General features: G+C 34.5%; 1 protein-coding gene across 3 annotated transcripts; it reads left to right on the top strand.

The window, feature by feature from the left end:
- Positions 1-99: 99 nt before the first annotated feature.
- LOC148618434 (uncharacterized) lies at positions 100-25,165 on the top strand. 3 transcript variants are annotated; one of them, XM_088577353.1, is made up of 16 exons: positions 101-369; positions 808-884; positions 2,936-3,013; positions 5,532-5,614; positions 6,027-6,141; positions 11,680-11,802; positions 12,155-12,277; positions 12,745-12,873; positions 13,053-13,175; positions 14,512-14,634; positions 14,983-15,105; positions 15,574-15,702; positions 15,882-16,004; positions 23,220-23,342; positions 23,624-23,768; positions 24,147-25,165. In XM_088577353.1, the coding sequence occupies exons 2-16, from the start codon at positions 809-811 to the stop codon at positions 24,292-24,294; spliced, it is 1,764 nt and encodes a 587-aa protein (XP_088433479.1). In that variant the 5' UTR covers positions 101-369; position 808; the 3' UTR covers positions 24,295-25,165. The 3 variants fall into 3 exon arrangements, with proteins under 3 accessions (XP_088433481.1, XP_088433479.1, XP_088433480.1); XM_088577355.1 differs by lacking the exon at positions 23,220-23,342 and having other exon boundaries at positions 100-369; XM_088577354.1 differs by lacking the exon at positions 14,512-14,634 and having other exon boundaries at positions 105-369.

Genomic DNA, 25,165 nt, shown 5'->3' with positions numbered 1-25,165 from the left:
ACATATGACGTATTTTAAATCATTAAGATAAATAGAACATGACCAACTTATTCTTCAGTTAAACTGAATTTCTCTCAACCATTCAACTAGAGAGTATACGTAATTATATAGACCCTGTACGCATAAACTGTCACTATTAAAAGAACTGATGAAAACTGGATTTTTTTTTGTGCACAAAAGAAGTTGTCATGTTGGTAGTCTGATTTTCTGCATATGGTAGTCTGACGATCTACAGTGCGCATGTACCACAAGCCATTTCTCTGAAACTCTGGAAATTTTCAATCTACATACTCAGTTGACAGGTTCTGGATCAGTTTACTCGGCAAATCTATATTTAAAATATCATTCAACAAAGAAAATCATGTGAAAGTAAGTCTTACTTACACGTGTGTTTGTTTTAATTGGGAAGAAAATGACATTTTACATGTATTTTGAGACGTTGAGATTTTAAAAATGAAAATGCGAATACTATTCAGAAATTTGGGTTTAAGAAACCAATAAATCTCTATGTCGATCTCTTCACTGAAATGGTACGATATGGTGTGATCATATTTTACAAGTATTTCTAATAAATTAACACATTTAAAAGACAAACATTAAGTACACTTTAAATTGTATGGTCATATTGAAGGAGTATTTAAGTTTTAATCCCTTTCAACAGTAACCAAGTTTTCTTTTATTTGTTTACATCATTGTCCATTCATGTCTATTATTAGTTTCTATAAAAATTCTCTCTTTCCAATTTCTTTTTCACATACACACACACACACACACCCTATTAACGTGATTTGTTATATTGCTTTACAGGATGCAGGTTATGGTAATACTACTCGCTGTTTTGTTTAACGCGTCCTCTGTGTCTAAATGTTTTGGACTTCTCTCTGGTAAGTCAACATTTTTTTTAACTTCCTCAAATTTTAAACTTCGGTCTTTTATAGGCATTTATGTGTATGATAGTTACAAACAATTGTTTTCTTTGTAAACCACGTAGTATATAAGTGAAAAAAAAAAGATTTCCAAAACTAATAGTTCATTAATTACTCCCACTTGCTCATTGACTGTTCAGTAACGGCGTGCAACTGTTAATCGCGGGAAAATTCGATATGCATGCGTGTTATACTTCCGGGAGGTAAGACTGTGCAGAACAAAACAATTTACTTACGGTATTGAATATTGAACATGCTCATCAACTACTCGGCAGTTAACACGAAAAGGTCTGTAGTTATTCATTAAATAATTTTTTTTAACCAAAAGAGGTGTCTGCCTCGTGATAACAAGTCCAGCTTTTAACCACTCGGCCACACTTCCCCAAACTTATCAAATTTCAAATCAGAAATGTTATGATATATAAGTGTCGTGATTTTAGAAATTTGCACTAGAACAAATTCCTAATCTGAATACTTTTTGGCAGCATCACTTTAACTGTGGAACAAATTTGCGCAGATTACTAGGAATTATAACTCCACACATTTTTGGAAATCGGATTCAGGGAAATTTGACATTACTATATTGGTGCACGACAGTGCTTCACTTAATGAACATCTGTTCAATCTTCTAATTGCACCTGTGATCATTTCGAATCAACCTCCCATTTTCTGCTTTTTTTGTCCCAATTATACTCTATTACGAAATAACAACATATTTTCAATCTTACTTGACGTATCTTGACTGTTAACGTATTGTTGTGTGGCTCTAATTTTCTAAATACTGAAAAAGGTGGAAGTTGTTCTTAAAGTTCAGAAGTTTATTATCAAAAGTGAAAGTCTCGTTAATGCTTGATTTTCATGTATTGCATCTCTTCACTATTAAAAAAAAATGAAAAAGTTACGATGATTTAGTTGATACCCCATGCCACTCATTAGATTTTTTGCCAACAAAAAACAAACCACAGGAAAGTGATGACATCACGAAGAACTCTCCTATCTCCGAGTGCTATTGTACCCTGAGGTTGCTAAATCTGCCCTGCTTATTCCGGGCAGTCGATCTCCATCTTTTCTCCGTCAACTCTTTTGTCTGGACACATTGATTTGTGATAATTGCCGGCAAGCGAATGAAGTATTATCGTAAAAAAAGATAGCTGACGCAGTAAAATTTGTTCTTTTTACTAATAATTTTCCACATTCCATTCAAGACAATAACACATAGCACGCAATTTCAAGTTTGGATGCATTTTTTCCAACGCCTCTGATCAGTATTTGGGCACTCGGGAAACATAATTGTGATCAGGTGACTTACGTTTCCATAGAAGAGCGTCTTTAAGGTCAAAGGGTAAAAAGTGATACTATACCGACTGCGTCGGAAAAAATGACAAATTGTCTTGCCCTCCTGTGTAGTTACAGTCTATAATAGCGCAGAGGGACACCATTGATTGAGTACTATGACATAAGTGGGCGGATAATAATTTATCACCTCCATTGGTCACCACTGGGCGATACCGCTGCTGGTGGACCTGAGGTCCCCGAGGGTATTCACCAACCCAGTTGTCAGACTTGTCTGACCCCGTATTATATCTATATTTTATTTACCCTATTTATGAAATCTTGCAGTATTCCAAATTTAAAAATACGTAAAACACTGAGGCTTCATTCCTTGCATTGCATATGGTAGAACCTCTCGGTGATGGATTTGGCTGCCTCTTTCGATAGTTTTGGTTTTGAGTACTTCTTGTATATAAACTAATATTTTGATTATGATCTTCCTACATATTTGATTTTAATGCTACTGACGAGAAACACGTGTGCAGTATATCGAAATTTACAATATATAAAACTGGTATGTTTTGTTAATTAATTATCCAATATGACCGCTGGTCATTTTTACCGGAAGTGGTACGACGTCATGAGAAATTTATGTAACGTATGCTTTTAGTGATATTTGCTTGTGCTTACTTGAAATGTCGTTGAGTATAAACAAAAATCATTTTTATCAATTCTAGCGAGAGATGTTAGCCAATCACGAACAGAATTTTATGACAAACGGACCGCATTTAGCTTTTTGACTCGCCATAAGCGCCGTAAGTATTGTAAGATGTGTTTGTGTGTTATTCCAGCAATGCCTTGGAATTCCAACATCTTACGTCGTAGGGGTAGTGTGGGTTTGTGTGTAATTTATTCTGATTGTTCCTTAAATTTGGTAGAATTTAAATAAGTAATCAAGGGAACCAAGGTTATAGCGGTAATCAAAAGAATGCAATCCAGGGACAAAGACCAGACATGGAAAACAGACATACACAACAAAGAACATAAAGTAACTAAAATAATGCATACTAAGTAACAAAAGCAAATGAGCAACTCGGACTCCACTAAAAACTGGGAGCATGGACCAGGTGCACCGGTAGGGTAAGTATCCTCTGCTTTTCTAGATTATTGCTTTTAAATAATGTTTATTAATCACATTTTAACCCTATTTTAATTTCCTTATTTGTGGGTAATACCTGATTAAAAGTGTTTTAAACGCCATACACCATTGCGTGTCTATCTCTTCTGTGTATTTTAACATATCGGGACGTTTATGACATTATGACAAAAAAGAAGTATATGTTTTGGTTCAGTATTGCTGTTGTTTCCATTTGCCTTAACAGGGCTAAGCGCTGCAAAAACATATGAAAGTAAAATGAGTTTTTTTTAACCTTTTGCTAGAAAGCTTGAATAGTTTTTATATGATCTAAAAAAAGAATTCGGTCATATTATGGTATCACCCTGTCGGCGTCGTCGTCGTCGTGTTGGCGTCCGTGAACTTAAGTTTATCTACGAAAAGTTGAGTAAAACTTATCCATTCCATTTGAAAATTAAACGAACATGGCGGGGGTGGGGGGCTATAGTTTTTGAACGTTTTTTCTCAACTCCTTTTGGAGACATGGGGCTAAAACGGAGAAAATAGGTGTAATCATTAAAATTGATAGAAAAAGTTTGTTGTTGATCATATTTTTATGATTCAGATGTCAATCTTTTCCTTTTTCAATTCTGTTTTGAAAACTTTTACAAGGTAGGAGTATCTTTAACCGTTTTGAATTTGAGGGGTACAAAATTCGGCCTTGCCCTAAAAAATAAACTCTTTCATTTCTGGTCCGATTTTGAAAATTTTCAAATTTTGTGCTTTATAGTGTCCAAACCGATTGTATCCATAATGAACTATAACTCCCTAGTCTTGAGTGTGTCAAAAACTAATATTGTGTCCACACTGGCCCCAACCGTTCAGGGCTCGACCATTACGATCGTATCATGCTGCGCCCTGCGAAGCTCTTATTTTTTGTGTGCAAAGTTTCCGTTATGACTTACAGATTACCACCATTGGCATTCTATGTATCTTTTTACACGTAGGTAAGAAAACATTGATTCCTACCTATAAGCAAAATGTTCTTAAATAATATGAGGCAGGTTTAATATTTAGGAGGACAAAGTTAAATGTATTGATATTTTTTGTGCCTTTTGCTCTTTTGCATTAACTAAGACTTATAATTTAACAAAATTTTAAAATGCGAGCTATGAACATTTTATTTTTGTTAAAGATACAAAACTGGTAAAAATCCCTTTGCTGTCGAGACCTTTCAGAGCTTTCTTAAAGGTGTGTTTACACGATGATCTCTGAAAGTATGTTCTATTTGTATTTAAGTTATACGCTGGGTTTCGCTATGTCCATTCCCTTTTCTATCACTCGTTAATACAGATGACTAAAATCAGGCTCCTAATGCTTCTAAAGTCATAGGTTAAATTCGTATTGATTAACAATTCAAGGATTTCGTCTATTAATTTTCATCTTGTTTATCCATTTATTTTTTATCGTTTCGTTTCGTTTTTTTTTTGTCAGATACAAATTAGTTTCTTCATTATGGTTCTTTTGTTCAAAATTATAATTTGTCCTCACTCTCTGGCTGTTTAGCTTTGAATAATCTATCTACCTTGTTTTTCTTGATTTCAGTTGTATATAGTTTTTATTTACGGTCGTATAAATGGTATGGCAGTGTCGTCGTCGTTGTCCGCAGACGGTCACTGCATAATAACTGTAAACAAAACCAACATTTTTCTAATTTCCATGCAATAACTCAACTACAAGTATTAGTGTATGGATCCATAAGAAATTGTACAACAAGGTTTCTTACCCCAAAAGAGTGTTATTTTTTTATAGTTATGACTTGGACGGTTTTAGGAGTTTTTGCAAAATAGGCCAGCAACAAGCATTTTCCTGATATCCGGACACGAACTTGAGTAAAAGTTTAAAATCTCTTTGTAATTGTACCACAAGGTGCCATACCCCATAGGAAGACCTGAATCATTTTTGGTGGTTGTGACTTGATCTGTTTAGGAATTAGGAGCTAAAATAGGACCACTTCGACTCTTTCTTATCCTGTTTCAAACATTTCATCGCAATCAAAATTAAGAGCTGTATCAAGCATGAATGGCGTGTCTATACTTTCCCCTACTTTTTTCAGGATTAGATCTCTGTGTTATCAAACTGCGGAACATTTTATTAAACACGTTTATTGAACGCGTTATAAGTAAAGTTATTTGAGTCTTAATGCTTGCTATTCCTAGATTTAGAAGAGGAATGTAGTCGCAACGAAGGGGGTTGTAGATGGGAAGAAGTTGAAGAAGTGTTAACCCATAGTTCCGCTGTCGTAAGTTTATATGGTTTATGAATAAGTAAATTTATGTACATACATAGGCATGAAACGGCACTGAATCCATTGAGAAATACATTTTTGTTTACGGAATATGTACTAACGTGATCGACACTATAAAACACTAATGACAAAAAGTGCGCATTCAATTCGTAATCATTGCGAATTCAAATCTAATTACGCGATCACTCGTAATTGAAATAATTCACATTAATATGGATATAATGTTATATTTACGTTTCCAGTGCGCATTGACTAAATGCGAATTACGCGTGAACGCAGCTCTTTAGTCAGTTATGTTTTGACGTCTGAACCTACATATGTAGGACGTCGCTGTCCCTATTATATGAAATAGTATAGTCATTTTTTTAAATAAAAAAACTGAAATCGCTGTTGTGTAAAATTACAGAAAAACTTCATGATACAATGGAATTGTCGGAGCAGAACATGTGAACCGGGAACAAAATGTACTAACAAAAACAACGACTTTTCACACATCTACAATGTTATCGTCCACTGTGCAGGTCTGTATCGATTACAAATAGCTACTAGTATGTCAATTGTTTGTTAAACAATTGAAAGGTCTTTCCCTTGAAAACTTTCTCTTTGTAATATACACATTAAAACATCTACAACAGTTTGACTTTTTGCACTTGGTGACCTTGTCAAATGCAATTGTCGATGTTCCCATCATGACTTTTGTCATGTCAACTCGACGACCTTTCGTTAGATATACAACAACCCTACTTTCTGTGAACTTTAGAATTTTACACTTAATAACCCCAACTGGGTTCTTTTTCTATATAAATAAATTGAAATTTGAGACGTACACATTATGACCTTTAATTTGATATGAGACAACCTAACTATATAAACAACTTAAGTTTTGCACTCATTGACCTCACCCAAGTAATTTATTTCGAGTCAAAACATCGGTATTTCAGATGTACGCTTTAAGACCATTCATTTGATATGTAACAACCTTACCCTCTAAGAACTTTAAATTTTTGCACTTAATGACCCTACTATTTGAACATGTATTACTTATCATGGTTGAAATTTGAAATGTGCTTATTTAGACCTTCAAAATGATACATGACCCCCTTCGACCAAGTTGAAAAAAAATGATACAATATATCAAATCTATAAATAGGTATTGATGAAATAAATCAAATCATTGGAAAATATGAAAATTGTAAGTATCAATGGTTTTTTATATTGGTTGTATTGGTATTTTGTGAAACAGTTGTACTTGTGCAGATTTTTCATTCTGTGGAATGACCATTTGTGTGTCTGCTGTGGATTTTAATATATATATATAAAACTTAAAATTTCAATAGATCCGAAACTAGACCAGATATGTCAAATCTGAAAACTGTATGATAATGTAGAACATATACAACAAAATTACAAAATAATTTGGGCAATTTTTGAGCTCATTTTGAACCCAAATTATTATTAAAATATGATGCAATAACAAACTCCAGAACCGGAAGTCGTAGAGACATGAAACTACCACCATACATCTTTGGATTACCTAATCTTGAAAAAAAACTTACAAGGTCAAGGTCATACGTTTATGTCAAGATCACAAACCGGATTCTGCAAAGCATTTAATTTGTCATAACTTTTGAACAGACGGTCTGACAATGTAGGGCTTATCGAGAGGGTCATTTCATACCCTGTATGTATACACATACCTCTTATTGTTTTCTCACTATCAAGGCCTGTAGTTTGCAGTGAGAACGCTTTCTAGCACTCTATGAACTTTGACCTTGGTTGCAAATGAAAGGTCACATGGACCAAAGATCATTGATGAAGGGCCAATGTTTCTACAACTTCTGGTTATCGAAATATAAATTTGAAAAAAAATAAGTATGATATTTCAAGGGATATAACCCCTGTATGGTTTGATAATAAAATACATGTTTATATTTATTCATTAGGTATTCATCTTGTGTACATGAAACAGTTTTTAGATTGATTCTATCTATTATGGTTTTCAAGATATGAGGGATTGAAATAAATTGTTTTAAGGGGACATAACTCTTAAAGATGATAATGAAATCCTTAGCAGGGTCATTTTCTAATAGAAAATGATGACATCTACATGTTCACCAAGTATGATAATGATATCCTGAAAAGTGAGTTCGGGGGACCTATTAATCATATTGATAAGACGCTAATAAACGGGGAGATAACTTCTACAATGGATAATGAAATTCTTCATGGGATAATCCTGTAACAGAAAGAAAGAATATTGTTTAGTTAGATCCTTCAATCTCAGTTTCCGCTATATAGATGACGTGTTATCTTTAAACAATCCTAATTTCGGGGATTTGATACATCGCATCTACCAAAACGAACTTGAGATAAAGGATACTACAGACACTGTGAAGTCAGCCTCATATCTTGACCTACACTTAGAAATCGATGGTAGAGGAAAACTATTGACCAAACTTTACGACAAACGTGATGACTTTTCATTCAGAATTGTCAACTTTCCTTTCATCTGTGGCAACATCCCTTCGGCTCCTGCATATGGAGTGTTCATATCACAACTCATACGTTATGCCAGAGCTTGCCGAAACTACGCAGACTTTTTGTATCGCGCTAGAACTCTAACATATAGGCTTCAGGAACAGGGTTATATTGTTACAAGATTGAAGTCATCACTACAGAAGTTTTATGGTCGTCATCATGAACTCGTGGATCGTTATGATGTATCCATCAGCACCATGAAAACTGATTTATTCAACGGGTCATAGTTTTCCTTTCCTCGTTTGTCTACCCTGGACTTGACTTTTTATGAGCAACTTGGCGGATGTTTCTAGAAAAGCAGAGGACTCTTACCCTACCGGTGCACCTGGTCCATGCTCCCAGTTTTCAGTGGAGTCCGAGTTGCTCATTTACTTTTGTTACTTTGTATGTATGATTTTAGTTACTTTATGTTCTTTGTTGTGTATGTCTGTTTTCCATGTCTGGTCTTTGTCCCTGGATTACATTCTTTTGATTACCGCTATATCCTTGGTCCCCTTGATTACTCTAAGAGAGGTCTATCGATGGTTCAAATTTTGTAATGATATCTTGAACGATGACGCTACAGGGCCGTGCCAAAGTAAATATTGAAAGGGGAAAAAACTACCACTCTGTGACTTTTGACCTTGGGTGCAAATAAAAGGTCACATGGACCAAAGATCATTGATGAAGGTTCTACGTCTCTACAACTTCCCGTTCTCGAAATATAAATTTTTAAAAATTAGGTATAATATTTCAAGGGATATTACTCCCGTATAGTTTGATAACAAAATACAAATTTATGTTTATTAATTAGACCGTCTGCTTATGTGCATGAAACCGTTTCCAGAATTATCCTATCTCTTATGGGTTTTAAGATATGAGCGATTAAAAGAAACTGTTTTAAAGGGACATAACTCTTAAAGATGGTAATGAAATCCTTAGCAGGGTCATTTCCTAATTGAACCTGATGACATCGACATGTTCACAAAATATGGTCATGATATTCTGAAAAGTGAGTTCGGGGGAACATATTGAAAAAAAAAGCCAATAAAAGGGAGATAACTTCTATAATGGAATTCTTCACAGGGTCATCTTGTAAAAGTCTTTAATGAGCTCTATCGATGGTCCAAATTCGGTAATGATATCTTGAAAGATGAATAAGGGAGAGCATGTCAAAGAAAATTTTGCAAATAACGGAAGAATAAAAAAGAAAAAAAAACATTAGAAAAACAATAAGGTTTTTCCCTGGTAGGGAAAGCCCTTAAATATTTTCGAAAATAATTTGGATATTTAAAGTTGTATTGCAGTCAGAATAAAAATGACCTAGTGTAATAATAAGGTTAACACTGTATGGAATTTTCACCTCTTAGTTATTCGCGGGCCAAAGATACACTGAAGTTTTTATATAAATATTATAAAGCTGAGTGATGTTAATATCAATGTTCTGTCTGTCATGTGGCCATAATATTGCTCAACCTTGAAACGTCACGTTCGACAGCTTTGTCTGTATACTGTAAAAGCGCTTCGTTTCTGGGTACTTAGTTCCAGAGACATGCAAATTGACATAATCGCCGAAGTTTAAGAATATGATTTCAACAAGAAGGTCTGATGAAGGAATCACTAGCCCTATCCATTCAACACCAAACATGTCCCTTGAACACCTCAATTTCAGCTCTATTATCACATATAATCCTAGATACATCTAGGTTTGATATAAGACGTACCAACTTATGGATTCTCAATTCTTGTAATGACTACAATGCATTTTTTATTGAAATTGTAACAATTAAAGAATTTTAACAATAAAATGGTGTAAAGGTTGCCCGATTAACATGTATTTGCCTTTCACCTGAAATTTTACTGTTATGGGGGCCAGCGATTGTTCGCCGTTTTTTTTGGGGGGGATTTATAGCATGGCAGTCGTTCTTGTAGTTTTGGCACGTGTCCGTGATCCTCACTTAAACTGTCTTATTATTAAATAGGTGTTCAACCACTTCTAATTTTTCGAAATGAGACATTCTGTCGTATATCATTTTTCCGTTTGCTACTGAAGAACCATGTTACTTCCGGTATGTAGTTCTATACGCATGTGCGCACACCTACATATGCAAATTTTGTACTTTTATGACCTGACATGACCTTGTTTTGGGAATGTCGCATAGAATCAGAGTATTAATATACCGAAGTTGTAACGAATTTTTCTTGCTATTTTTACATTAAACTGTTGTTGATTTTTATTGAAATAGACTTATAGAAGATTTATATGTTCCGTGAGCACATTATTTACGATAAATAGAGTTAAAATTTTATGTATCGGGGATTATTTTTCGATGTGAATCCAGCGTCCCGATGGTTGCTAGACGTTACTCCGATAGTTTTTAGAGGTATAAAAACCTTTTTCCGACGATTTCCCAAGGTTGCTAGTTTTGATTCTGGAGTAAACAAGATGGATTTGTTTGTCCAGAGCTGATTTTGGAGTTTGCCTAAAGTAATTATTGTGTAGAATTTAGCCGGAAAGAGCAAATTATAGCGTTGAAACACTTTTATCATCGAAATCAATCTCTGTCCATTTTTGTAAATATTTAGATCCGTCCCTACATGATACGACTGCAGCTCATGATCAAGTAAGTAAAATGTTACAAGGAAATCCGTTGCAGCAGTATTGAAGTGACCTTTTCTCGACAATGTTTACATTTTTGCTAAACTTTCTTACATGCACACGAAATCAATATCAAAACTAAGTTATTGACATTTTTGTGTTTCAAAGCAGACATTAAAACTGTTAATTACATTAAACGAATCTTCAGCAGTGAAATATAACGCTCACACCACGAATGGTCATGTTTTTGTGGCAGACAGGTTCGATTTTGGATTGTTAAAAAAAAACAACGAAAACAAATCATGTTCCCACGGTAAAAATGATTAAATGAATGATCGGACTAATTGCTGTAATATTAGGGACATATTTACATAAGAACAAACGAAAACATGGAAATGATCCGGACATGTCCTGTACGCGATTCCGAAAGAGTCATTTTTACCCAAAAGAATCCTTTGTGGCTACGCACCGTGTCATCATGACTTTGTCGACCTAATGCACAGTGATGACAACTATTTACAATCCCGTCTATGTTTTTACCATGGTTTACTGTAAGTGACGGCGTTCACAGGAAAACAGAGAGGACGTACAATCTGCCGATAGTCCTACACTTCGTTCATGCACCCATCTGTTGAAGTATTGATACTGATTCCTATGCGGTTTACATCTGGTTTCTATATATGTTATTCCTATCCCATATTTATGGCTTCATTTTTGTCCATTTTGAATGTGCATTACAATTCTCTCAAACTATGCTTACTCCTGACTTCACTATTATACACAAGGGAATGCCTTATCACAATTGTTAGTACAAACGACAAAAACAAGCATATAGTACACAGAATATTTTTCTATGGGGAAATATCGTTTAAGAATATAATAAAAACTAAAATACCCATGAAACACTTAGCATTTATAACAAGTTAATGTATTTGAATTCCAGATATAGACGAGTGTAAACAAAACTCCCATGGATGTACACATACTTGTCATAACACACATGGTTCTTATTTGTGTTTATGTAATGATGGGTTCCAACTTCACCCAAACAACCGTACCTGTGTTGGTATGTATTTTAAAGACATCTCCCACTGACGTCAAAGGAGTTTTTGTTTTCCTTAAGACATGAAATATATTTTTTTCACTCCAATTTAGAAACAAAAAGCCAAATACTATATATTTTTCAAGTAGAATACCTATTTATTTATTTATCTACTAGAATCTATAAAAAAAAACTTCATCTTGTGCAAAAATTGCTTTTACGACAAAATTTTCATTTCTATAAATAATGAGAATTTATCCACTTCTAAACGCCAATGAAATATTTATATATGGAGAGTATTTCTCATTGAAGTCCGATATCATCCTCTTTTAATGGGATTTCTTTAATCTACTATTATTGTTGACGTTTGTTGCAGACATAAAGGAATGTGAAACTGGTCAACATGACTGTACACAACAGTGTTATGAAACAGAGGGTTCATACAGCTGTTCATGTTCCGACGGATACCGACTGTTGGAAGACAAAATAACTTGTACAGGTTAGAAGTGTACAAAACCTGTTCTAATGATTTACCCGTTTGGAAAAGGGTAAAAGAAAACTACTGTCGATAACGAATAACAAACTTTGACAGTCGACATAAAGGTTTTATGTAAAAGAATAAATGATTACCATGGTCAGAATTGAACGAAATGTCATTCCCTGTCAGAACATCAGGTCCATTTTTAAGCTTTAATCAGTTTGTGCATTTCATTTTGGTTTTTTACCAGAGGTTACAATATTGTACTTAAGGAGTTAATTAGACTTGTAAACTGCAAAACACATGAAAACTTCGTTGTTAATTCGAAATATCTTTAGAATACATCAAGAAATGTTTTCAGATATTCATTTAATATGGCTGAATCCTCATTTTATACAATTTTGTCATTAAAAATGTTTTATTATTAGTATTGAATTTTTAGTAGGGTAAAAACTTTGTTACCATATAAACTTCCGTCTTTTTTTTAGATATTGACGAATGTACTGACAAGAACAAGAACACGTGCGATAATTTACAGGAATGTGTTAACGTTCCAGGATCATATCAGTGTCCATGTGTCCAAGGATATTCAAAAGATAATTCAAACGACTGCATAGGTACGATAAGTTAACTACTATGTTACCACTTTCATTAGCTGCTGTTACTAACTATAAAAGCACATTATACTATGTATTTAGATCGCTTTATATAAGTTGCATTTTGTATATTTGTAATGCATACTTGTTTCCAATAGTGAAAATATTATCATAGTTCAACATTTACTTTCATGTTCTAGACGTTGATGAATGCAGTAATAACATCGCTGGATGTTCACATGACTGTGTAAACAATGCAGGGTCCTACGAATGTACATGTAATGGGGGATTTTTTATGGATGATGACAACCATACATGTATCGGTAATGTATAGTTTTTTAATACCAATTATCTTTCCGTTTGTTTGTTTGTATAAATGTTCCCCATCGATAGAAGGATACAAAATGGTGGAGAATTCAAATTTATGAAGATTTGTCTGGAACGCTGTTCAAAGTACGTGGCCGGTAATTTGTAAGGTGTAATTTTGTTGTAGACTTTTCAATCAAATTTAATTCAATTAAAAGTTTTTTAACCTTCCCTGTTCATAGTACAAAAACCATAGTCGTTTTATCAGACAATAAGACAGGTTACTTTAGTAATGGGGTTGAGCGTACTGTTGAATAGGAGATTCATTGTTTGACCGAGATTGTGTGCATCCATCCCACATTTAGCTCGAATATGGTTCCTGTGTATTTGCAAGTGTGTGACATTTGAATGTATTGCTGAATGACTGTTTTACATTTGTAATATCAATTATGTTCCAAATAGGTGAGATTTGTCTCTCCAAGCTGAGTAAACAGATATTTGTATTTTTCGGTTAGATCTTTCTCGCTATGGTTAGTCAACTGGTTTAAAGTACAGGGGAGAATTGTCTCGCCGAGGTGGGTTTCATAGTATTGAAATGGTATGAATTGTCATACAAAGTGCAACAACTCTGACTCAGTTGAAACATGCCCAGAACTTTCTATACAGTAAAAATCGAAATTACTTTTAGATGACTCGTTTTTAAGACAAAACGAAATTTCAATTTCTGACTCATCTTATACTCAAACATCTGTTTCACACAGGCTTCCTTTTTCGTCAGTCTACGGCAGAAAAACTTAAATTCAGTTTTTCCGTTTCACAAAATACACCGATCCCAATTTTGTCACAAATATCAGAGCAAAGTGACGTATTTTAATTTCCTACATATACAGGAAATTTGATAAACGCATGATTGTCGCCTTTCATCTCCATCTCCGGGGACCCGCATTGACATGGTACAACTCTATAAGTGACGGCGTTCACAGGAAAACAGAGAGGACGTACAATCTGCCGATAGTCCTACACTTCGTTCATGCACCCATCTGTTGAAGTATTGATACTGATTCCTATGCGGTTTACATCTGGTTTCTATATATGTTATTCCTATCCCATATTTATGGCTTCATTTTTGTCCATTTTGAATGTGCATTACAATTCTCTCAAACTATGCTTACTCCTGACTTCACTATTATACACAAGGGAATGCCTTTGCAATTGTTAGTACAAACGACAAAAACAAGCATATAGTACACAGAATATTTTTCTATGGGGAAATATCGTTTAAGAATATAATAAAAACTAAAATACCCATGAAACACTTAGCATTTATAACAAGTTAATGTATTTGAATTCCAGATATAGACGAGTGTAAACAAAACTCCCATGGATGTACACATACTTGTCATAACACACATGGTTCTTATTTGTGTTTATGTAATGATGGGTTCCAACTTCACCCAAACAACCGTACCCGTGTTGGTATTTTTTAAAGACATCTCCCACTGACGTCAAAGGAGTTTTTGTTTTCCTTAAGACATGAAATATACTTTTTACACTCCAATTTAGAAACAAAAAGCCAAATACTATATATTTTTCAAGTAGAATACCTATTTATTTATTTATCTACTAGAATCTATAAAAAAAACTTCATCTTGTGCAAAAATTGCTTTTACGACAAAATTTTCATTTCTATAAATAATGAGAATTTATCCACTTCTAAACGCCAATGAAATATTTATATATGGAGAGTATTTCTCATTGAAGTCCGATATCATCCTCTTTTAATGGGATTTCTTTAATCTACTATTATTGTTGACGTTGTTGCAGACATAAAGGAATGTGAAACTGGTCAACATGACTGTACACAACAGTGTTATGAAACAGAGGGTTCATACAGCTGTTCATGTTCCGACGGATACCGACTGTTAGAAGACAAAATAACTTGTACAGGTAAGAAGTGTACAAAACCTGTTCTAATGATTTACCCGTTTGGAAAAGGGTAAAAGAAAACTACTGTCGATAACGAATAACAAACTTTGACAGTCGACATAAAGGTTATATGTAAAAGAATAAATGATTACCATGGTCAGAATTGAACGAAATGTCATTCCCTGTCAGAACATCAGGTCCATTTTTAAGCTTTAATCAGTTTGTGCATTTCATTTTGGTTTTTTACCAGAGGTTACAATATTGTACTTAAGGAGTTAATTAGACTTGTAAACTGCAAAACACATGAAAACTTCGTTGTTAATTCGAAATATCTTTAGAATACATCAAGAAATGTTTTCAGATATTCATTTAATATGGCTGAATCCTCATTTTATACAATTTTGTCATTAAACATGTTTTATTTTTAGTATTGAATTTTTAGTAGGGTAAAAACTTTGTTACCATATAAACTTCCGTCTTTTTTTTTAGATATTGACGAATGTACTGACAAGAACAAGAACACTTGCGATAATTTACAGGAATGTGTTAACGTTCCAGGATCATATCAGTGTCCATGTGTCCAAGGATATTCAAAAGATAATTCAAACGACTGCATAGGTACGATAAGTTAACTACTATGTTACCACTTTCATTAGCTGCTGTTACTAACTATAAAAACACATTATACTATGTATTTAGATCGCTTTATATAAGTTGCATTTTGTATATTTGTAATGCATACTTGTTTCCAATAGTGAAAATATTATCATAGTTCAACATTTACTTTCATGTTCTAGACGTTGATGAATGCAGTAATAACATCGCTGGATGTTCACATGACTGTGTAAACAATGCAGGGTCCTACGAATGTACATGTAATGGGGGATTTTTTATGGATGATGACAACCATACATGTATCGGTAATGTATAGTTTTTTAATACCAATTATTTTGTATGGCAGTTCTATTAATAAGCAAATACACTAACACGAGAAGCAAGGACATTCATTCATTCCTTTATTTCCTCTTTATAGAGATTTGATATGAAATAACAATAGTTATACATACAAGAATTAGACAAATTGAAATGGAAAAACTAACGTTCCAGGATCATATCAGTGTCAATGTATCCAAGGATATTCAAAAGAAAATTCAAAATACTGCAGAGGTACGATAAGTTGACTTATAAATTATTGTATAAAAACAACATTTTATACAAGGTTTTCACTGTCGCTAGCTGCTGTTACAAACTTAAAAACATAGAATATTATGTATTTAGTGTTGTATGTCTATTTTGGATGGTTGTCTGATCACATATAGGTATTTTACTTTTCTTGAAATGCGGGGGTCTGTTCAGATTTCCGAATAAAAAATTAGGTTGAGCTTTTTCCTGTTGGCAGCAGACATATATTTTTTTGTTGTTTACTTGTTTGTGTAAAAAAACATCATAGAAGCTTAAATTTGTCGTATATCTTTCCATTTGTTTGTTTGTATAAATGTTCCCCATCGATAGAAGGATACAAAATGGTGGAGAATTCAAATTTATGAAGATTTGTCTGGAACGCTGTTCAAAGTACGTGGCCGGTAATTTGTAAGGTGTAATTTTGTTGTAGACTTTTCAATCAAATTTAATTCAATTAAAAGTTTTTTGACCTTCCCTGTTCATAGTACAAAAACCATAGTCGTTTTATCAGACAATAAGACAGGTTACTTTAGTAATGGGGTTGAGCGTACTGTTGAATAGGAGATTCATTGTTTGACCGAGATTGTGTGCATCCATCCCACATTTAAATTTGAATATATTGCTGAATGACTGTTTTACATTTGTAATATCAATTAAGTTCCAAATAGATGAGATTTGTCTCTCCAAGCTGAGTAAACAGATATTTGTATTTTTCGGTTAGATCTTTCTCGCTATGGTTAGTCAACTGGTTTAAAGTACAGGGGAGCATTGTCTCGCCGAGGTGGGTTTCACAGTATTGAAATGGTATGAATTGTCATACAAAGTGCAACAACTCTGACTCAATTGAAACATGCCCAGAACTTTCTATACAGTAAAAATCGAAATTACTTTTAGATGACTCGTTTTTAAGACAAAACGAAATTTCAATTTCTGACTCAACTTATACTCAAACATCTGTTTCACACAGGCTTCCTTTTCGTCAGTCTACGGCAGAAAAACTTAAATTCAGTTTTTCCGTTTCACAAAATACACCGATCCCAATTTTGTCACGAATATCAGAGCAAAGTGACGTATTTTAATTTCCTACATATACAGGAAATTTGATAAACGCATGATTGTCGCCTTTCATCTCCATCTCCGGGGACCCGCATTGACATGGTACAACTCTATTGGGGACTCAAATAAAATTTTTTGGGAAATCGTACGTAACATTTTCACTGAAAAGTTTGTTTCATTTAGCGGACATGGGACCAGTGTCTTAATGCATAGTGAAATCCTTCTAAAATCTTGTTTTATCACCAGGTCAAAACGTAGAGGACTTTTATTGTCAGGTATACGAAAAAAAGGAAATGGCTAGAAAAGCCAGAAAATGAAATGCTCACTAGATTTGTCAGTGATTTGCCTGAGCTAATGTCATTTTTTTGTCCGTGCAGAGTTACCTAATGATATGCAGTCTGCACTTTCCTCAGCAAAAATAGCAGATGTATGTTGGTACCGAAAACATGATGAATCGATTAATGCCATTGGAGTATATGGGCCAAAATCAAATAGAAGTGGTACTTGTCAAAGTGAAATTCAAGACCTTAAATGTCAAGTCCAAACATTTACTGAGCTCGTAAGTGGCAATAAATCTGGTAGTAGTGATCTGTCCAATGTTTCGCACACTAAATCAGATGTTTCTGAACATAGAGAGGAGGTTCAAATGCTAACCTCATTAATTTCGTGGACGAACACTAAAGCAACACCTCAAAGTGTACATGTCACCAGTCCTCGGATTGGTAGGGACCATTGTTACAAGTGTAAGGGGCGAGGTCACCAAAAGGTAGATTGTAATTGGAACGGCGATAGCGACAGTTTTCCGTCTGCAAAATGTCAGTTGTGTATGCAGAATGGGCATACAGCAAACAAATGTAATCAATTAGCTTCGGAAAACCAGCCAAGCCCGGAGAACGGGCACGATTTTCCGGGATCAACTCCGTAAATTTTCAGTCTGGAAGAAATACAATATTTTTGTACATGTCTGTGTATATAAGTGATTTAAAAGTTGCTGCGCTTGTAGGTACAGGTAGTTCTATAAATGTGATGTTAAAAACTTGTATGGTTCAATTTCTGGAAAGAGTAAAATTTCGTTTGAGTGGTTAGAAAATTCAGAAGTCAGACTAGCTAACAATGAGACCATCCGAATTATTGCGATGGCATCTATTAGTGAATAAATCGAGTCAGAAGAGGAACTCTGTATTGAAGTATATATTCTCTCTGTTACTTAAAATCCGTTGATAATAGGCCTATTCAACTAGTTAAAGCGATTTTTTCTGAACTATAGTGCTGGTTTATTAAAAAAGGGCAAAAGTTTGAATGGGACACTGACCAGGAATCTGCCTGCCAGGAACTAAAGGCCACGTTAGCCAATTCTGGCGCATCAAAATATCCTAGATATGACTTAACATTTCAGACACTCCAGCACGTGGCATAGGCTTCATGCGTTACCAATTAGACCCCAACGACGAATCCAAGAAACCTCGCATAATCCTGTTTGGTTTAAAAGTCCCAGGCAGCAATCATATGGGCCTACAAAACTAGAACTGTTAGGCATGGTAGTCAGCATTTTAGATTTCTGACTATTTGCAAGGAAATTAATTCGGAGTGGAGTGTGACCACCAAAGCCCTGAAACCGCTGTATCAAAAGCAATTTTAAGGGGTTATATATGAACAGTGGATGGCAATACTTCAGCAATTTTCGTTTGAAATTGTGTACAAGAAAGCCGAGGGAATGCAAGTTTCCGATGCATTTTCTAGATGTGAAAATGAGAACGCGGAGCTCTGTTGAAGATGATCCACATTTTTTGTTCGTTGCAAACATAATAGGCAAAGTGAAAATTTCCGACGGCAAAACATTTTCCGACCTAGTCAGTTTGTTGTTCAAGCAACGGACTAAGTTTCAACAAATAAAAATGAATGATCCGTACGATGCGGACGAATCTGACACGGAAACAAATCTAGGAAAGAACAAAAAGATAACGCTACATGTACAACAAAATTTAAATCAAGAAAGTTTTGGAAATGAATCCGTGAACAACTACGTTTTTCAAAATTTATCCATTTCGGCTGAGAAAATAAAAGTACTTCAACATTAAGACAGGTCATTGGCAAAAATTATCAATTATTTGGAAAACGACACACTTCCTGGAGTACAAAAGGAAGTCAGGCGTTTTCTTTTACAAGTACCAGATTACGCCTTAATAGACGGAATACTATTTCATTCCCGTGTAGCCAAAAATAAGCGCAGTAAGTTGATGAATCACTGTCAACTTGTTATTCCTGAGTCTCTTATTGACACTGTGGTAAATGTTGTGCATGATTCCCCACTAGGAGGACATTGTGGCATATACAATACTTTAGACCATGCAAAGGAACATTTCCTCTTTCCGAAAATGCAAAATTATTACAAGTTATGTACAATCATATCACGTCTGTCAAGTACGGAAAATTTCAAATAAGAAAACTAAACAACCCATTGTTGCCTTTCCAACGCCAGCGGAACTGTTTCATGTATGGCAAGTTGATTTATGTGGTCCATACTCGGTTTCAGTTATCGGTAAATCATTTGTTTTCACCGCAGTTGATATGTTCAGCAAGTTTTTATTTGCTCAACCTATTAGAAATAAGGATGCACTGACCGTCTGTGAAGTTTTTTTCGCTTATTCACAACATATGGAACATGTCAAACATTCTCCGACCGAGGCGCGGAGTTAACTAACAAATGAACTACTAAATTAAATTCAAGAATTCACACCCCTTTTGCGCACCATTGTTTTGGAGCATGCAAACGTCAACACCGGACATTAGCAGAGCGTTTAAGAACTCAAGTGCTACAGGGGAAAGCTTGGGAAAACAAACTTCAGTCGTAGGTATTTTCCATGAATTCGTCAGTAAATAATAGTCTTTCTTTTTCCCCGTTCAAAATAAATTTCGGAATACGGCCAAATTTTTCTCTTTTTAAATTGCCGGTGAATGCATTTAATGACATACCATTAAACATGCAAAATTACTTCAAACAGTTGACATTCAAACTATTCATGACACAGCTAAAGAAAATGCAATTGAAACAGCATTCTACATGGAACAGAAAGAAAATGACAAAATGCATGAACTCCATTTGGGTATTGGGGATTATGTGTATATGCAGCGTGCTTCTACGGGTCCTGGACGAAAATTTCAAGCCATATTTGTTGGACCATTCATTGATAACAAAAGCCATGCCTGCACTTAAGCAAATCTAGAGATCACACTGGAAAGAGAACTTTAAAGGACCCAGTACACATAAACAGATTGAAAATTGCACATGTGCGCGCACCTTATCAAGCTGATTGTATGGTTCAAACTGGTAGTGACATTTCTGACATCATGAATAGTGCTAAAAGTCACGGTAATGATGAATCTTTTGAGTCAATCGGCAGGAGAAACACACACACCCTAAAAGGCGTTCTACAAGGACATTTAATAAAACCGATGCGTTACATAGACGAAAACTTGGTAATCGGTGAAACAGATTGTAAGACAGACTTCTGAAAAAGTTAAAAGGATTCTCGCTAAAAAGAAAAATGGAAGCTCCTACTTCACCTGGTTCAGCTTGTTGGTGAACCAGCAGAAAGTGCGCAGTGGAGAACTATTTCTCAACTATAAATATCTCCAAAATCTCAAGAATTGCCGATTTCACGCCCGCCGCCACTGATAATGTAGGCAACAATATATATAAATTTTTGGGAATTCTTCAGACCCTTCTATAAGTTTAGGTTATCTTCCCTGTATCAATTTGATTCGATGGAGCAGTGTAGCGAATAGTTTCGTCACATTCTGAGGCGTTTGTATAATATCGATTTGTTGTGACATGCATCATTAATTTGATCCTCTATCCTACATAATAACACCTAGATGAACTGTCCCGTACTACCATATATACATCGTGTACTAAGTTAGAGCCCTAGATTATTCCTACGAGGAGGAATGACCCGGCCAGCGAAAGCTATATTTTTATATAGCCTAGCTGTCCGAGTGCTCTAGGGCGCTGGACTTTGTGCAGGCGGTGTTGCCATAGATGTCACAGCGGTACGAGTTCGAGTCCCGCGGAGGGAACGACCAAAATTTGCATCGCAAATTTGACAGTTCTAACATCGTTAGGAATTTTTCAGACCCTTCTATAAGTTTACGTTATCTGCCCTGTATCAATTTGATCCGATGGAGCAGTGTAGCGAATAGAGTAGTCATATTCTGAGATGTATATATATATATAACGTCTCAGAATGTGACGACTCTATAATCCTACATATTAACATCTAAATGAACTGTCCCGTACCACCATATATCGTGTACTAAATTATAGCCCTAGATTAATCCTACGAGGAGGAATGACCCGGCCAACGAAAGCAATATTTTAATTAAATAGCCTAGCTGGCCTAGTGGTCTAGGGCGCTGGACTTTGTGCAGGCGGTGTTGCCATAGATGTCACAGCAGTACGAGTTCGAGTCCCGCGGAGGGAACGACCAATATATATACAACATTACCGTACCTTATATAAAGTGAGAAACAACATGTAACGTCGATGAAAACATTTTCGCCAACATGTTACTAGCACATGTACATAATATTTTCACCCTTTCTTTTGTAACCATGGATAATACATGTTCGTCGGTGAGAACATTCTCGCCAAATGTAACGTTTTGCTGTGTATGCACTAATTGAATTATTAAAACATTAAGTGACGTTACAGCGATGAGTTAGTGCTGTGCTGTTGTGAATTTCCGTGATTCGGTGAAATCATTTTTGCCATTTTTGTCTAGATGTATAGTGATTTTTTCCACTTAACTAAACATTGTTAATAGAGCAATAACTTACATGTCACTGAATGATCACAGTAAAGTCATTGAGGAGTTGTGTAGGAGATAGATTAATTTTCTAATAAGTAGAACAGTGTGGTATATACTTTATAGTGTGGTGGTGTGTATAAAGCTGCATATTAGGAGTTTAGGTCTCTAGTGAGAATTAGTAGTACTCCAGGTTGGTTAAACCAGAACTCTCTAGCACCATTACACTATTAAGTAATGTATTAATTAAATGATTTATTGAACGGGTCATAGTTTTCCTTTCCTCGTTTGTCTACCACGGACTTGACTTTTTATGAGCAACTCGGCGGGTGTTTCTAGAAAAACAGAGGATGCTTACCCTACCGGTGCACCTGGTCCATGCTCCCAGTTTTTAGTGGAGTCTGAGTTGCTCATTTGCTTTTGTTACTTTGTATGTAAGATTTTAGTTACTTTATGTTCTTTGTTGTGTGTGTCTGTTTTCCATGTCTGGTCTTTGTCCCTGGATTACATTCTTTTGATTACCGCTATAACCTTGGTTCCCTTGATTATTCTCGCTTATACCTCATGATTTGCTAAGTTCCATCGTACTATAGTTGACACTTTATCACGTTATTTGCATATGTTATAGGTATGGAGAGGGGATAGGTAGTATGGTTGTGATGAGAGAGTATATAATTTGATTCACATAGTTTCTTTGATCTTGTATTATTTTTACGTGTTGTGAAGCAGACAACCATCGAATAAATTAGAAATTTCTTTTTGTTCGGGCGGGATGTTGTATGTCTATTTTGGATGGTTGTCTGTTCACATAACGGTATTTCCGGAAATTCGGGGCTGTTCCGATTTCCGGATAAAAATTAAGGTTGAGCTTTTTACCTGCTGGTTGTTTACTTGTTTGTATAAAAACATTATAGAAGCTTACTTAAATTTGTCGTATAGCTTTCCGTTTGTTTTTATCCTATATAAATGTTCCCCATCTATAGAAGGATACAAAATCTGATCACTTCATTAAGTTACATTTTGTATATATGTAATGCTTACACATAATAGTGAAAATATTATCATAGTTCGACATTTTCTTTCATTATCTAGACGTTGATGAATGCAGTAGTAATATCGCTGGATGTTCACATGGCTGTGTAAACAATGCAGGGTCCTACGAATGTACATGTAATGGGAGATTTTTTATGGATGATGACAACCATACATGTATCGGTAATGTATGGTTTTAAATACCAATTATTTTGTGTGGGCAGTTCTATTAAGAAAAAAAGCAAAAACACTAACAAGAGGGACATGCAAGAAATGTAAATGTATCAATTAATTAACCGAGAAAAAATTAGCATAAAAGAACAAATTTTGGAAGTTGCTTTAATCCCTCTTGAACGTTATATTTTTTAACTTTTTGAATTAAACCAACATTTGTAATAGATAAGATTAACAGTTTGTTTTGACATTCAAAAAAAGCTATAGTGCGTTTTAATGTAATTATGTAGGTTCTGCTGGCCAGAGCAGTACAAACGATGCCACCGTTATAGGGTCCGTTACTGGTAGTATTGGTGTAGTGGTGTTAATTGTACTCATTATGGTCATTATATATATGTTGAGGAAGAAACAACAGCAACCAGAGAGAAATTCTATGTACGTTTCTAAAATACCTTAATGTTATCCATGCATTTAAATTTAAGACAGAAGGTTTTTAATCAATTTTACTGCATGTTCGAAGTATATTTATAGAATTAGAAATAATATGATATTATACAGTTGCTTTACTATACTTTAAAGGGTTTCATTAACAACGATTAAATAGCTTAATTTTTCAGGGGTTTCAGTTATAATTGCTTTGTCGTATTTTCAGTTAAAATTCATATGTTGTATTTAACATGTGCTACTTAGTAATGTGTTGTGTATAATTACCAAGTCTTTATTAAAAGGGGTTCCAAGTATGATTGCTGTTTTATACTTTCAGGGGGTTCAAATACACTAGTATACATTAAATTTTCTCCATTGTATTTTCAGGGCTTTTGACAACAACTGCTACGCTGAAAACTATGCAAATAACAGTTATCTGTCTGATTCGAAATGTATAAATATTATCAAGAATTCGATATCCTCAGATAGGCCAAAGAGTGAAAACATCTACAGTAATTTGGAAATTGACGTATGATTGGTGTTAAACACTTCTCACTTATAACAACACTCATTATTCTACACACAAACCATTTGTCAATTGATATTTGGCATACAAAAATCGGAGTTGCCATATGGCCATAAGCGGACATGGAAGTAACTTAACAAAACTAACACAAGATTTGTCTGTTTTAAAAAGGAACTAGTTTCGGCCGTACACAATGTAAATTTTCTGCTGCAAAAAATCAAATCATCGTTCAAAGTCATTTTATTTTGTATAAGGAAATTAACAGTTTCTTTTATTCATTGCGTCATTGTTGCAAAAAGTTATAAATACAGAAGACATTTTTAAGTATTATGTAACACAAATGCATTGAGAAACGGTATGTGGTCATACTTTCGATGGAATTATTATGTACTTTTGCATATCAATAATCTATATATTATCTATCACACTCAACTTAAATTAAAAGTTGCCAACCAGAGCTGTAAAAATTTGATATATCTAAATAAATTGACTATTGCTTTTTCTTCTGTACAGTTTCTATTATCATGCGGTTTATAAAATAATTTTTCATTTATTACATTTAAACGAAGCATTTTTTTCTAATTTTGGAATTATGCTAATGAGTAAACATTATTTTGTAAAACTGCCCTATAAGGGGTTAGTAATGATTTTATAACTATGGGTTTGTTTTGGCAAATCATGGCGTCATGACAAACCCCCTTAGTAGGGATATTTTCTACAAGTTATTTTTCCTCCTCATTCCTACTAAAATCTTAATAATACTAAAATCAAATAAATACAATTTTGTGATGCTTATGCAGTGTTTTTCGACATTGTATCGACTATTTGTACCTTGCTTTGCTTTTTTTTATGTTGGCTTATGATTAAAGTTAATACCTGA

This window comes from Perna viridis, chromosome 4 (assembly GCF_037379345.1).
Source record: "Perna viridis isolate PV_CMFRI_1.1 ecotype Kerala chromosome 4, ASM3737934v1, whole genome shotgun sequence".
Lineage (NCBI taxonomy): Eukaryota > Metazoa > Mollusca > Bivalvia > Mytilida > Mytilidae > Perna > Perna viridis.
This window is presented reverse-complemented; position numbering and strand designations above follow the sequence as displayed.

Coding starts and splice junctions, on each gene's coding strand:
- LOC148618434 (XM_088577353.1), top strand. CDS start 809: ATGCAGGTTATGGTAATACTACTCGCTGTTTTGTTTAACGCGTCCTCT. Junction 15,106..15,573: donor AGACAAAATAACTTGTACAG/GTAAGAAGTGTA, acceptor CTTTTTTTTTAG/ATATTGACGAATGTACTGAC. Junction 15,703..15,881: donor TAATTCAAACGACTGCATAG/GTACGATAAGTT, acceptor TTCATGTTCTAG/ACGTTGATGAATGCAGTAAT.